The sequence below is a fragment of the Rhinatrema bivittatum genome, chromosome 14 (genome assembly GCF_901001135.1).
Source record: "Rhinatrema bivittatum chromosome 14, aRhiBiv1.1, whole genome shotgun sequence".
Taxonomy (NCBI): domain Eukaryota; kingdom Metazoa; phylum Chordata; class Amphibia; order Gymnophiona; family Rhinatrematidae; genus Rhinatrema; species Rhinatrema bivittatum.
The window spans coordinates 13,284,830-13,299,989 of record NC_042628.1 but is presented as its reverse complement, the minus strand read 5'-3'; the positions used below and the strand labels follow the sequence as shown (position 1 = coordinate 13,299,989).

The 15,160-nt window shown below is 47.9% G+C and overlaps 1 protein-coding gene across 1 annotated transcript in view; it reads right to left on the bottom strand.

Moving 5' to 3' along the window:
* Positions 1-15,160, bottom strand: part of LOC115076257 (interleukin-4 receptor subunit alpha-like) — a 35,382-nt gene continuing 20,222 nt past the window's right edge. The window contains exons 4-10 of the mRNA XM_029577498.1: positions 14,355-14,524; positions 12,204-12,355; positions 10,561-10,711; positions 9,314-9,413; positions 5,882-5,960; positions 3,969-4,054; positions 1-3,871 (exon numbers count right to left, since the gene is read on the bottom strand). Coding sequence (XP_029433358.1) covers positions 2,053-3,871; positions 3,969-4,054; positions 5,882-5,960; positions 9,314-9,413; positions 10,561-10,711; positions 12,204-12,355; positions 14,355-14,524 — 2,557 coding nt within the window. The 3' untranslated portion in view covers positions 1-2,052. The remainder of the gene's footprint in view (positions 3,872-3,968; positions 4,055-5,881; positions 5,961-9,313; positions 9,414-10,560; positions 10,712-12,203; positions 12,356-14,354; positions 14,525-15,160) is intronic.

Sequence of the window (15,160 nt, the reverse complement as noted above, 5' to 3'; positions counted from 1 at the left end):
GAGATTAGATAAGGTGTTAATCTTAATTATTGGACTAGATTAATACATTTCTTGCAGGAGTTAACACACCCCTCCTCGGTTCAAAACAAAATGAAATCGGGGGAAAATGAAGTTTTGTGGATTTAAAAACCCGATGTTTTCTTGGCAAGGTTCCCCCCTCATGCACCCAGTTTGCAATGAACCCGACACCCTGGGGTTCAGCCGGTGCTAAATCAGTGGTTTATGATGATTCTGGTTTGGGTTTTTTTTTTGGGTCAAGCCTTATATTTAATTATTTACTTCCTCACGGGGTACAACACAGAAACACAGAACATGACGGCCGAAAAGAACCGAATGGTCCATCCAGGCTTGCTGGGCAGACCGTGCCGCGCTGGATCAGGCCAATGGCCCACTAAGACCTCTTGGAAGACCCCGGCGAAGGCTTAAGGGGAGGATCCGTTCCACGCTCACTCCCAGACCCAGGAGGCGGCGATCCTCCAGCTCCCCTGGCTGCTAGCGCCCCTCAGCAACTTCTTTCATCCTATTTTAACCTCGTCTACGCCACTGACCTTGAGCAAGTCCTCCGGCAACACCTTCCACAGCTTAATTGTGTGTTGACTGCCGAAATAAATCTGCTCTAAATCTGCTCCCATCCAGTTCCTGGGAGCGTTCCCTAGTCCTGCTATTAAAGAGGGGGCCTGTCAAGCCCTCTCAATTGGGATTCGCAGACCTGGCACCTGCATGCAACCTTTGGCTTTGAAAATGGCGCATGCAACCCCCATGCATTATCCTCCCCCCCCCGACCTAAACTCGCCTCTGTACAATGCGGCTAGCAGTGTGCGCGCTGTGAATGACACACACGCTTTTAGCCATGCTGGGTGGGGGAGGGGAGGGGTGCATCTCAGGCATTTTTTTTTATCCATGAGAACAGCTTTGGAACTTGCCCTCTGAAAGGGTAAATAACTGCTCCCCGCTTACCCCCCTCCACGCCCTCTCATGCTTTAATAAACTTCCAACACATCTCCCCTCTGTCACCTCTTCCGCAAGCCGAAGGCAGCTTTAGCCTTTCCTCGTAGGTAGGGATCTTGGTTTTCGGCTTTTATTTTTTTCCCCATTAATTTATCAGTGTTCATTCAGTCAAGGACAAAAATATGTACCCGTAAAAATGACAAATCATTTTTTTCCCACTGATTTCTCCCAGAGGGTAATTTTGTGGTGGCCCCGCGTGAATTCTCCGTCAGTTACATGCCTACGTAACGGCAATTTTCAAAACGAACGTACTCCACCCCATGAAATGTACCGGCACAATTGCACCTTCTAACATGTGCGCAGACATCGTCAGGAAATTTTACGTTCATGCCTGGGAAAATGCAGAGCCAGCGTGTAAGCGAGCCCACGGGAACGCCTCCACTCAGTCCCGGGATGTTTACGCGCACCCACGTTACAAAACACGCGGGTGCAAGTTTACCTGCCTACAGGGAAATTGATGACATGCGATTTTCACGGGAAAAAAAGCAGCGTTCTGCCTCTGGAAGGGGCCCAGCTCACAATCTCCTCGTGCCAATCGACACTGGTCCCAGTACGAACCCCCTGGCCCGTCCGCACTTCCGAGTCACCCCTGTGGGACTTTCCGCTGTTCACCTCTCTCCCCTGGGGAAAAAAAAAGGACCATTCAAGTCTTCTCCTCTTACCGCTCCACAGTCGGTCATTGCCTCCTAGCCCAAGACTTTTTAACTTCCTGAGGAATCTCTCCCTGAGAGGCTTCTGAAAATTCAGACACGCTATAAAACTCCAGTGTCAAATCTGAAACGGATTGCAAAATTGTACCGCCAGGTCCCGGTCTCACAAAAACAATATAAAAAATAGATCACGTTGATGCTGATGACAAGATGATATAAAAAGTATGAAAAGGAAAAAACTCGGTTGCTGTCAGCTCTCATGCAATGTCCTGTTCCGTAATGGCGTTAAGACTTCAGGTTTACAGCCAGGGACAATAAACAGAGGTGAGCAGATACATTTGGCCGTAATGTCGCGGGACAGCGGAGGCTTTTCCACAGCAGTTTCCTGCAGGCGTTACCGGGACAGGGTTTCTCTTGCTTCGATTGTCTCCTGCGGTTGCAGATCCGCCTGGGTGGTGACTTCCATGTAAAAATTGCCTTCACTGTCAACGTCTTCTGTGAGCTGCGCCGCACGCTGCTTAGCGCCGCCGCCGCCTTCGTCAGACGGAGAGATCTGCTTTCGTTTCAAGGCCAGCACGGTTTCACCGCCCCAGGGCTGAATGAAGTAGGAAATGTTTTCGAATTTGGTCTGGCATTTCGGGGAAGGGGAAGGGCGGGTCGGTGAAGGGGGAGAGGGCCCGGGAGGGATACACCCTGCCGCGGCCCGCTCCCTCGTGCCAGAGTCCCAGCTTTTCCTTCGCTGTGCAAGGGACGGATTGGCTGTGCCAGGGTAAGGGAAGGGTGGATCTCCTCCTGGTTCAGCCAAACAGCCCAGGGAACTGCATTCTCTGTTTCCCACCTCACTGAGCAATGGATTCCCTGGAGCGGAGTTTCCAAAATTCTTCAAATGGTCCCAAATATCAAATGTCAAAGCGAAAAAGATACTACTGTCTCCCTCTGGGGTTTTCGTATTCGGGGGGCCGTTTCTGGTCCCAATGCTGTTATAGTATTGGCTGCCACTGTCCCTGCATCCCGACTGATTTTCTGCACCCCCAGTTTCAGCATTCTGTCCGTTCTCTTTCAGGGTCTCCTTGAAAAACGCAGTGACCGGGCCGTCAGCAAGGTCGCATTCGCCGTCCTTTCCCGACGGCGAATCGGGGTCACCCATACCCCTGTCTGCATAGCTGCTTTGTAGAGATTCACAGTCAAAAGGTTTATAACCAGACCCCTCTGGATCAGTTTCGTTTGGCGATCCGAGGCTAAATGTGTCATCGCCCTGCATTTTCTCTTGTTTCACAGCGCTGTTGAAACTTTGGTAGCCAGACATGTTCAGCAGGACACAATCAGCTGGTGACACACTACCACTGCTGCCTCCTCGTGCATGCATTGCTTCATGCGGGAAGAGTGGAAGGTCTTCTCCATCTTGCGATGAACTAAGGTGAAGGTCCAGGTTCTCAGGGCAACCTTTGGAGACGGTGCTCTCAAAGCTAGTATAGTCAGCATCAACAAATACGTCTGGTTTAGGGGTACATCCCCCGTGCCCTCCAGGAGCAGGCGGGTCCTGGGAGTCCAGCATCAATCTGAGTAGGTCTTCCTGAACTTCAGAGCAGCTCTGGTGGAGAAATCCGTCACGGCTCTTTTGCTCAAGGTACACAATGTCACTTTTACAACCATGGTGACTGGACTCTGAAGCTTTTATTGACTGCAGAAAGTTATTTTTGTTGGCTCTGCGGTTCTGCTCAAGTGGAAATTCGTCCATGCAAAAAGAGAAAACATTTGAGCCCGATTGATGATCAGGGACCCTGTAGATCTCTTGCTTCACATTTTCTATTTCCCATCTGTTAAAAAGTTCAGGTTCATCTGCAAGAATGTCCGAGTTTGGCTGCCAGGTATCGGCTTCTATGAGTTTCTGAAACAAGTCATGTATAGCAGAATCGAAAGCAAACTCATTCTTGTCCTTGGCCTCCTCTGTAGCTTTATCTTCCAGTGTTTCAGGATCTTTAGGCACAAATGCTTTATCAGCAGCTTCCCGTGGGCAGATCTCAAACCTTTCCACCAGGACATGCTCTGGCACGAGCGTTCTTCCTGCCGCTCCAGGGACCTTGGCTCTCTCACCTTCAGTTTGAGACCCGCCTTGACAACTGTCCACTCTGCACTTAACACCCTGGGTATAATCTTCACGCAGACCGTATTCACCCAGTGAGCACGGAAGAGATTTGGCGAGCCACTTCCCACTATTCAGGGTAAGAAGACAAGCTTAATTAGTGTTGGCGTGCCAGCAAAATCTTGAAAAGACTGAAATGTGCGGGTTCAGAAAATGGAGACACTTACAAAATACTCTTCACATGCCTTGACCTTGAGCCGTGAAAAGATGTCTTCTGATCGTGTATACACTGCACTTTTCTTAACGATGAAGACTAAAAGAGAAGTGAAAAATGAGTTGCAACTATTAATAAAAATAATCGTAAGGTCAAATATGCATTATGTTGCAATAACAAAGTAAGATTCATTTTAGTATGTATACAAATATATTTTGACTATTTTTCCTGACATGGCATTATATCAGAAGTATATCAGAAAACAAAGGTTAAAAACACAGGAGGTCCACACACTTAGAAGTACCCAGCCAGGTAACTCAGAAGTTATCTGTCTAAATTAATATTTGGCCGAGTAAATTGAGCTGCATTCTGGGGCATACCTGAGTTAGTCGCATAACTTATCTGGCAAACTCTGGTTGGCCCATACACCTGTCCTAAAGTTAGTCAGATAAAAACATATCCGGCTGACTTTAAGATAGCTGGATATATTCAGCAGCGTGCCTGCGCCACGGAATATGTAGACTAAAACAGCTGGAGGATAAGTTTATTCAGCTAACTAGTCGAACCACACATGGACCTCACGGTACCTATATAACAACAACTGTACAAAGAATAAATCAGTGGTGTACAAATACATTTTTAAACCATTTATCATCCAAAGAAGGAATTTATCTACTACATTATTAAACACAATTACTACAAAACCATACATGATCAATTGTTCATTCTATTTTTTAAATTATACATTTTTTATTTATTCCATAGAAGAACATAGATTCACACATTTTTTTAACAAAATTACCTATAAAAAAAACAAACACAAAAATATATTTATATATCCTTTATATAGCTAGCGCATATCTCGGAAGAGCAATCAATTTCCACCAAAAAGGCAAATTCTTTTTTCAGACCAACTAGGATGAATCAAAAACAGCCAGAGTCAAGTTTCTCTGCTCTTATGTCGATAATCTTTCGGGCACTCCTCTGATAGCGTGGACTGCTTTCCCACTCCTAGGGCACCCACAAAATCCAGCCCAAGCCTCAGGCTGCTTTCCCTCCTACCCAAGCTGCATTTTGCTGACAGCAGCTGCTTCGGGGAAGAGTAAGACCCAGACTCTCTCCTGGAGCAAGTTACAAAATTATTTTACACAAAGGAAGGGTAATTGTCAACAGTGTGCATAACTCAACATATACAGGCATGAAATTAGACCTCTATTTCATAAACCGTGCAGTGGGAGCCACACAGTGTAGAAAATACTGTCTATCACTAACCCCAAAATATATGGCTTTGTTTCAGTAATGCAGGGATCTGCACAGTTTGTAAAGGTGCACACATATATTTTATGTAACATGAGTGCAGAATAACTCGCAGTTTATGCGCAGAGGCAGGCATTTAATAAAGCTGGCTGGGCTCTCCAGGCTGTGGTGCTCATAGGCAGAGGATCAGGTTTAGGTGATTTTGCTCCCAGGGTCACCTGCAAAACCCGTACAAAGGTAGAAGAGAGATTTGACATCCCAGAGAAGGTGAAGATTTAGTTTGGCTGCATCACAATCAGAAGTGCAATTGTTTGATTCCGAAAATAAATAATCACCCAATCCTTAACTTTCAACATTTGCTGACCAGCCTTAGATCACCACGCACCTCCTACACAAAAGGAGGGGAAAAAATCCCTATAGCCTGAGGGGTCCCTGGTGTCTAAAGATTTTCCAAATTGTGACCCGGAGGGCATGACACGCCGGTTCTGAGCTTACTGGTATCAGGCACCTCAATCCACAAACTAAACTGCCCTCGATGCCTCTGCACCCCCAGATCTAACAAAGGATTTCTAGAACAGCAAAATGTCAGCTTTTCAACCTACAGGTATTGTGATTTCAGACCCGAGCTCTCAACATGCCAGCTGAAAATATTTTTATCTGTTACCGTACCTGTGACTTATTAAAATTCTTCACAGCAAAATTACTTTTAGCTGGATCTGGAATATTGTCCCACCACTCTTTCTTATATCTGCAAAAGAAAGAAAAAAAGTAAAACCCAACAGTGCTTGTCCGATTTGCATATTCTTTGGTCTTGCAAACTCCTGTGCCTGTTTCCATGCTAATGAGAACATTGTTCAGACTGAAAACCAGTTCATGCTTTCTCAGCGTTTTGTGCACTGCGCAGAAAGCTATGAAATCAAAGGGGGAAGGGGGTTAAGATAAGAGGTGCATTTCTGTATTAAAAGATGCACAGTATCTGGCTGATTAGGTCTGCTGTTAATAAAGCAGTTAAAAGAACTGAACCTGTCTGAACTGCAGCAAGCTGCCACCGGACCCTGCTTCTGAATACGAGACTACGCAGTGTCTGTCGTACTGCGCCCTCGTTTAGCCTGCTATAGAAATGAACGGAAAGACCATACTAATAATAATAATAATGATAATAATGATAATCAGACGTGTGGTGGATAGATAAAAGATCCTTCAGATCTGATGGCTCGATGAGTTTACCTCATCATCTGCATGGTGGCAGGGGAGGGGGGGGGGAGTTGCTTTACTCCTGCAGATCTCTCTGTGGTAGAAAATTGCTCCCAAGGGGGTGAATGTAAGAAAAAGCAGCAAGGTTTGTGTCTCACTCTGTTGAGAGGTGGGAAGGGAGTCTAATCCCCAAGCACAGGACATGCTTGTGAGGAAGGGCAGGGTAACTCCACGGCTGCTACACCAGGGCAGAATCTCACGACAGCAACGGAAACCGTACAAAGATTTGTTGAGGGATGTGATTTGGATTTGCTATACAGGGAATTACCATTGAACTTAAGGATGTGGGGCAGGGGCTTGATCCAAATGGTTTTCTGGCACCACTTCACTTTTATCTCAATTTGCCACTGGAATTTTGCAATCTGAAAAAGAAGGTTTCTAAACCTCATGCATATTCATTGTGGATATCCTGAAAACCCGACTGGCTGGGGGGGGGGGGGGGGGGGGCACTTCACTATCTCCTCGAAATCTTATTTTTCACTTTTGTTGTTTTTTTTTTTTAATTTATAGGATTCATTTTCAGATGCAAACATGCCAGTCCTGGAATGCTTTGGAGAATACCCGGATCAGGTTCTGCTCACTTGCATGGCCGTCCAAAGATTGGTCAACCTCTAAATGTGTTCTTTCATGAGGTTCGTGCATCCCTGCTTTAAAAAAAAAAAAAGGACTTTCTTACTAGAAAGTCTGAGCTTATTCTTCAACTTCAGTGCATCCTGAGCTGGATTTACAGTTCTGGGCGTGGGGAGAGGCAGGAGGGTCAGGGCACGCTGGGGTGGGGGACCGGGGGGGGGGGGGGGGGGGGGGGGGGTCTCTCTGGTATAAGAGAAGCAGAGAGTGAGGAGGGGTCTGCCCCGGCTTCATGAGCCCACCCACGCCTTTGTCCTCCGCATCAAGAGGGACGCAGCTATGGGTGGAGCTGAGGTGGGAGCCCTCTGCTCCTTCACATTTGACCCCTAGCAGCAGTAGGAGGATACATTGAGTCAGCCCTTAAAGGTGCAGCAGCTGGAGGGCCCCGGACGCATTGGAATCACTGCCAGTCCATGATCCCCTGTGCCTTTAAGAAGCATAACTTGCACAGGGAAACAACACTGCCCTCGGGTTCATCCTGCATTTTTTTTTACTTATTGATTTATATTTTGCTCTTTAGGCACTGAAGGTGGATCACACTCAGGTACTGTAGGCATTTCCCTGACCCTGCTGGGGACACACACATACAACCCGGCTCTGACTGCATAGTCTCCGGCCTCCAATGTTGTGCGTCCATCGCTGCAGAAACGTTATCTGGAAACCAGCCGGATCACCCTGGCACACGGCGTGCCGCAGCGACCTGGCCCGGGAGCGGCAGCCAGTCGCGGCTGGCGTATCTGTGCCGACTGTGCTGCAGAGGGCCGACAGGAGGCGGCATCACTGGGGGTGGGGAATGGAGACTGATACCACGGCTAAGTTCTGTCATCCGGGGCCGGCGTTACAATCAGAAGTCAAAGCAGGCACTCTTATTTATCTTTGCTGTCACCTTTCCAGTGCACACACAAACTCTTATACAACAAATCTGCCCGGGCCACTAAGATGGAGAATGCGACCACATGGAAAAGACCACATCCACCCACCTCGGTCGAAATTCTGAGACGTTTAGCTGGAGTATGCACTCTCTACCGATTAACTGCGCTGAAGTACCAGCGTCTTTCTAAATTTAATCTTGTTTGGCAGCCCTGCATCTCCTGCAGACATCTGAACTTTACATCTCTTTAATGGAGTTTTTCAACCTAAGCTTGACCCTTGGTCACACGCAATCTGCAGTCGGGAGTGACAGATCAATGACTCGACAATCTCTTGTTTTTTATCTAGCATGATGGGGGGGGGGGGGGAGGGACATTGTACGCTATGTTTTAACTTTCAATTGTATGATGCTGTCTGATTCTATCTTTATTGCACGTCTTGTTTATCAATGCTCTTACGTAAACAGCAATAAAAATTGCAAATTAAAAAAAAAATTAAAAAAGAAGTCAGGGTCCAGGCCCACTGGGCCACATCAATAAGCAGGCACCTTTTCCCCCTCCTCCCCATGACTGCTCAGGGCACTATTTACCACTATTAATGTTCCTGGCGCTCTCTCTCTTGCCTCATACTCGCCCCCTTCCTAAGAGCCTTAGCCAGCACTTTCTCCTTTGCCTTGTTTTAAATGCCTTCTGCCCCAGGGACACCGCCAGGACTGTTCCCCCCCCCCCCCCCCCTATTTGTTCACAAATGCCCCTCAGAACCGCTCTAGCATGGCCGATGCACACCGACGACGCCTCCCCCTTCTTTGCCACCAGCAGACTTGGCAGCTCACGCTGCCGCCTCTTCGGTTCAGGCCGCCGTGTTCCCGACAACGTCATTGTGGTCGCGATCTGGGGGGCAATCAGCCCGGTTCGCCTGCCCCTCCCCACGAGGTGCAGCCCTGGGCTGCTGGGGCCGGGCATGGGTTGGCCGGGCTCGATGTCTGGAGGAGAGAATTCTGGAAAGTGGTAACTGGGCGATCAATAATCCCGCAGCTCTTTTAGGCGAACAGGCAGAATAGGAAATCCGGCCCTGGAGCCAGAGTACTGCCTGTGCTTTTTTTTTTTGCAGGTGCTACCTCTCCGGTGCACTCGTCGCATCTCCCACCAGAAACGAGATTCCAACCCAGGTCTTCGACGCCAGGCAGCAGATCAGGCCTGCGTCATTACATGCGTCACCCAGGAATGCTTTACCAGCTCAACAGAATACCCGGCTAGCTCCCTTTTTTTTTCCCTCACCCAGCGTGGATGCACGCCGTCGATTTTATTAGCCCTGAAAACCTGCTGTCCACCCGAGCAGTGGGAAACTTACGTAACGAAGCAGACGTAACAGACTGCGATCAAAGCCAGGGTCAATATGGAGAACAGGGGTACAATTATCTGCAGCAGCCTCTGCAGCGACAGCTCAGATTCTGAAAAAGCAAACAAAAAAATACATATATTTTCGGGTAACGGCAGACCTTTCGAATATTCTTATGTACAGAAAAAAAAAAAAACCTAGCAGTTCTGAACGGCAGGCTGCATCTTGCAAGAGAAAGCCTTCCGCATTACGCAGGCAGCAAACCAGACTCGGCGCACTATTCAACAGCGCTTCCTGTGCTTCCGCGGCTCTTCTCACCTCGTCTTCTGTTGCCCAGCGATGGAACCGTGCTGGCCAATCCCAACGGAGCCATTTATATAAAGAAAGCCCCTTTGGCTACGCGGAATGGCCAAGCACGGACAGCGCGTGAAGGCAGGGCGGCTATGCAAATGATCGGCCAAGTCCCATTCTGCAACGGTGCCCTGCTACAATCCAAACCTATAGCGGGCACTTTAAATAGAAAAACCTTATTTGCCAGATTACATAGAACAGAATTTTCTGATTTTTTTGTTTTTTTTAGGCAGTTTAACAATGCTAATGCCAGAGCAATCCACAAGACTTGGCAGTGAGACAGACAGAGAGGTCCATGTTCAGTCAATATCCGGCCGAGCCAGTCAGCTGGATAAACATATCTGGCTTAACTCAGCCGGGATATTCAGTGGCGCAGCAGGGTGTGGCTGCGCTGCTGAATATATTCAGCTATCTAGAAAAGTTAGCCAGATAAGTTATCTAGCTAACTGAATAGCAGAATTAGCTGGATAACGCCCCCATCTACCACTTAAGCCGGATAAGTAGTTATCCAGCTGAGTGGCGTTGAATACGGACTTCACAGTAAATATCTCCCGGCTATCATGCACACTGTCCTACCATCACCTCACGATATCCCACCACAAAAACTACATCCAAGACAATAAACAGTAACATTTCTTAAAAAGAGAATCCACACAGCGTGTTTGGGGTGGAAATGATGCCTGTACAAGCTTAATGAACATTGTTTTTTTAAATGCAAATTAACTAAACAATTAAAATCCTTTTCCTGTTTTAACAAATGGTACCATTTTTTAGAAAACATTTGCATGCACTGCTGTTTCAGGATATTTTGTCAAGCTTCAGAAATGGATGCTGAAAGCCCGCATGGCTTCCGCTTCCTCCTGATGTAGTCCCCCCAAGGGATACTGAATGGAGATCAGATTGCTTACCTTTGCGCCATTCGAACGCACTCCATTCACTCCACTGCCCTGAGAAATCCCTCGGCAGGGACCGGACTTTGGCGACATAGTCACCCGGCTCCAGCTCGCTCCCCAGAATCTCATGTCTGCTTTCCAGCTGCTCGTGCCTTCGAAGATGGATCTACGGAGAGTTCGTAATGCAACGTGAAGGAACTCGGCACAGAAGCGGGGCAGCGGTATCGGCTGGCCACGCACGGGCTCAGCGTGTAACGTGCAAACAGAACCGGGAGCCTTACATAAATTCAAAATGAGGCCTTGGCCATCAAGCTCAGACTTCCTGGGCTCCACCCCCAGGGACTCCCCAGCTTGGTTTTACGTTTTAATATGGGATCGCCCTTTTTGGAGATTCTTGTTTTATTTAATGTTCACATCTCCTTCTGGGCTGCGTTGCTTTATATTTTATCTTATTGTTTTAAATTTTCCAGTTTCTTTTCATTGGCTGCACCTCGCCAGGGGAGGTTTTGCATTCTGGCGAGTAACAAGTTTATTAGAATGAAGGAATGAAATGGATCCCCGAGCGGGTCTGCTTTTCAGAGAATATTCTTGAGCTGGACTTGTATACCCTTGTCAGTTTGGTCAAGGGGGGCCGAAGAAAAGGCTTTGGCAAATCCCGCTCTAGATATTTGCTGCAGATCCTCTTGCTCTTATACAACTCTGTACCCAGCAATGTTTCGAGCTTGTAAGTGGACAAGAATTACATTTTCCCTTTGCTTTGGACGGTTATGGGTCAAGGCAGCTGGGCAGGTCATTCAATCGCACATTTATTTCTCGGTTGACCATGGCTGGGGATGGAGGGGTTAATTCAGGGCTTCCTAAGCCTGTCTTGCAGGTCCCGTCCCCCCCCCCCCCTCCAGCAGTCAGTCAGGCTTTCAGGATACTCACAGTGAATACGCAGGAGGTAAATCTGTATATTCTGGAGGCTCACTACATTCAAATGTAGATCCCGAAAAACCCAACCAACTGTGGGGTCCCCAGGGCAGCTTTGGGAAGCCGAAACAAAACCTCTGCAGCCACCTTCTCAAATGTACAAGTGCAGCTGCTTTTGAAGAGTCAGATTTACGAAGCTTTCTCCTCCCCTAGACGCAGGGTGGGAGAAAAGCCTTAGTGAATCAGCCTCCTGCATGAACAACTTTTAGGGTGCAGTCAATACCAGAGCTAAGTGGGAGCTGCTGAAGCCCCGCTTGGATTCTCAGATCGGACCATCCGCACCTCAGGTCACTGGACTTCAAGTCCAAAGCAATCCTCGCTTTGATGTGGTGACTTTCACTACCAATGACAGAGTAAAAGGCGTCGGGAGAGGGGGTTAAGGCCTGAGGGGTCTCCAACTTTTTTAATATCTGAGGCACCGAGATTTGTTTTGGCAGAAGAAAAAGGGGGTCCCAGTTCCTTTTGTTTTGTTTCGTCTGTATTTCGTTTCATTTCTAATGAATGAAACGAAACAAACCCCCCCCCCCCCCCCCCAAAAATGAAACGAAACAAATACAAGTGCAGATCCCTAATCTCTGCCTACGACTCGCTCGGGGATCTCCTACACGGTGGCACTGAACAATGCCCACCACCAAGCTGCGGGATGGTCATTGCTGGTTTACAAAAGACAGAAAATTCAGGATTACCTTTTCAGGATTCTGCTTGTTGTAATAAGCAACTTCAAAGCTAAGTCTGTCATAAAGCAAGTTGGGTTCTTGGTAGCTTTTATCCCAGTGTAGGATGAAGTTGCCATTCTCATCCTTTTCAACTGTGAGGTTCCTTGGTGCTTTTGGTTTAACTTTTAAAAGGAAAAAAAAAAAAAAAATCAGAGAAAAATACACCATAAATGTCCTATTTATCTGAAGAGAGAGAAGCAAGTCAGGGATGTACAGGAACAGCAAACCCTGCAACAAAGTCAGTGTCTCGTTGTAAGATGAGTTCGTTAAATTTTAACAAAGTTTTCTATGTTTCACAGCTTTGAAAAAAAACAAAACATTTCAAAACAAAAAAGTGTAGCCTTTAGACCCAGTGCATTTGAGACTGGCAATGAGACCTCCTCCCTTTCCATTGGACTGGACTGGTAGGTCGGTGGGGGTCCACTGGGGGCAACGCAGTCCTCTACTCCGTGGCTCTGCTCTAAGGACGTCCATTTTGAAATGTGGAACTGCCGGGCGGCACCACTTTGGGTTACGGTGCCATGGGGCGGGAATGCCTGGGGATCACTCCTGCCCTATCTAGGACCCATAGCAGCGGCACAGGATTGTAAGGTCGGGCTGGGTCTAGAGTTTCTTTTTTCAAATCAGCCCGGGGATGGGAGAGAGCACGCCAACGACATGCCAGGGGGGCTTAATGTGTCTTCCAGGGGTTCTCTTGGGAGGTGGGATGAGGGAAGACGCTCTAAAACTGCATGGACAAAAATCAAACAACATTTTGCGGGGTTCTGTCTTGTTTTGGATTGGAAATGGCACAAAACGAAACAAGAAATTCTGTTGACTTTTCCTGTCCTTTAAAATGAGGCAGATTCTAGTACTTAAGGCTATTTTTACTCTGACATCTTCCCCAACCAATCCAATATTGCATCGGGAGTTATTCTAACGCGTCAAACTGTGGGCACTACGGCATCGGCCTGCTTGTGATTCTCTCTCAGGTATTTTGATCACGTCTACCATCTCATTTAAGAAAAGACTGTAAAATGTAAAGAATGATGAATTAGGGGGCCATCTCAGTTTCCTAGGGCCTCAGCTGCATGTGAGGAAGCACTGGAGACACCAAGGAGATCGCTTTACCACAGTCCGTCTTAAATCTGCACCAGTGTTCAAAGTCAGCTTACACGTGTTAAGTTCACTTTGAAAATTATCCCACAAAAACTACACGCACAGCACAGCACAGCGCAGCACAGCCTGTTCCTTTCTGCAGGAAAAGGTTTTGTGGGAGGTTAACATGCATACGTTTCAAACCCTGCCCAGGCTCTGTCCTTCCCCCATCCCCTCATAGAACGCTCAATCTTAAAAACATGCAGGGCGCAGGCATGAAATTTTATGCACATATCAGCATTTTCCCCACACACAGAGCCTTCTGCATAATTGCCTGCCCAATGCGCGGGTAACCTCACACGTGTAGGTCATGTTTGTGTGTAAATTTACCCGGAGCGAGCAGAGGCGTTCCCGGGGATGGGGTGAGGGTTGCATAGACACGCATACTTTGAGATTTTCATAGAAGTCTGTGCGTGAAAGTTTGCAGAAAGATTTCCGCGTACAATTCAGCAGGTCTGCGGGTCGTTTTGGCGGGATCGTTTTCGTGATGGGAAAGTACCCCGTAAGTTTGCTTGGAAAACTGAAGCGAGTTAAGGTGCCTATCGGCAGTGTAATTTATGCAGGCCGCTATGTAACACAGCGATGATGTACAAGACCCCTCTCTGTGCTTCCGTCGATGACAGGAATGCCTGCTCCGCTCACCCCGAAACAAATACAATTCCCTCATTTTGCTACGAGAAATAGAAACTACTCATGTTTATCGACACAAGCACAGGTCGTCTATTCCCACCCTTGACCTGAAATGGCACCAAGCATAATTTAGAAGATGACTGAACGCATCTAAGCAGAGCAGTGGCATGGGTGCAACAACTGGAAAGATTAGGAGATTTTAGATGCCACCCAACCCAAGACAGGTATAACAGAAAAAACCCTCCTATTTACGGACTTAATTTTCTGACCCTTGTGACTGCTAAGAGAGCAGAAAGCTACGTGCAGGGCAGTATATGAGAATGCTAACGACTGCACAGATATACAGCATCTTACCGGTCTGCCACGGCAGGACTGTGCCACTCAAGGCCACCGTCTCATTGGACAGGATCTCGACCACGTATTCATCAAATACTCCGAATTTAGAAACCAAAATTGTGCAGGTGCACTTGGACAACGATAGGGAGTCTCCCACTTTCAGCTTTTTTGGAATGCAAGTATAATTCCTGAAGAAAAGAGAAAAAAGAAACAATGATTGGATGAGAAATATTCTGCACTGTACTTTCAGCTGCACGGGTCTCTTGTGACAGAAAGTTCTCTCAGTGGCTTGCAGGTTGCTATCTTGGTATGGGCCAGTCACATTCGCCTGTCCCGTCGAGTAGCCAGTTTTGGGGGGTGGAGGGAGCAGGTAAGGCAAGGACTGAATAGGAAAAACTTTACACAGATTTGCCATGGCAAGAGTAAAGGCTGGGGCCTGTACAAGGTTTCTGGCTGCCCTGGATGGCTTCAAAATTTGATGCCCCGACTCCTGGCCAACACCTATGCTAATGATGCTTCCTTCCCCAGCAGGCCCCACCTACTCCCATTCCTCTTTGCGCCTCTTCCCAGGCCTCCATTGCGGCTGACGCTCCTGCTCAAATGGGCAACAGGCAATTGCACAGGGGCCTGAAGGCGGGGGATTCTGAGCCGCCCCCCCCCCCCCGCTCAGGATCCCCCGAGGCGACGTGGCCCTTGCTTCCTCCTCTTGCCTTGGAAGCCCGCCCGGGAGAGGCAGGACTGAAGGGGCACAGAGACTCTGAGCCTGCTGCAGCCCACAGCCTGATCCACGGCCGTCCTGGATGGTGGGTGAGGAACGGTGGTGG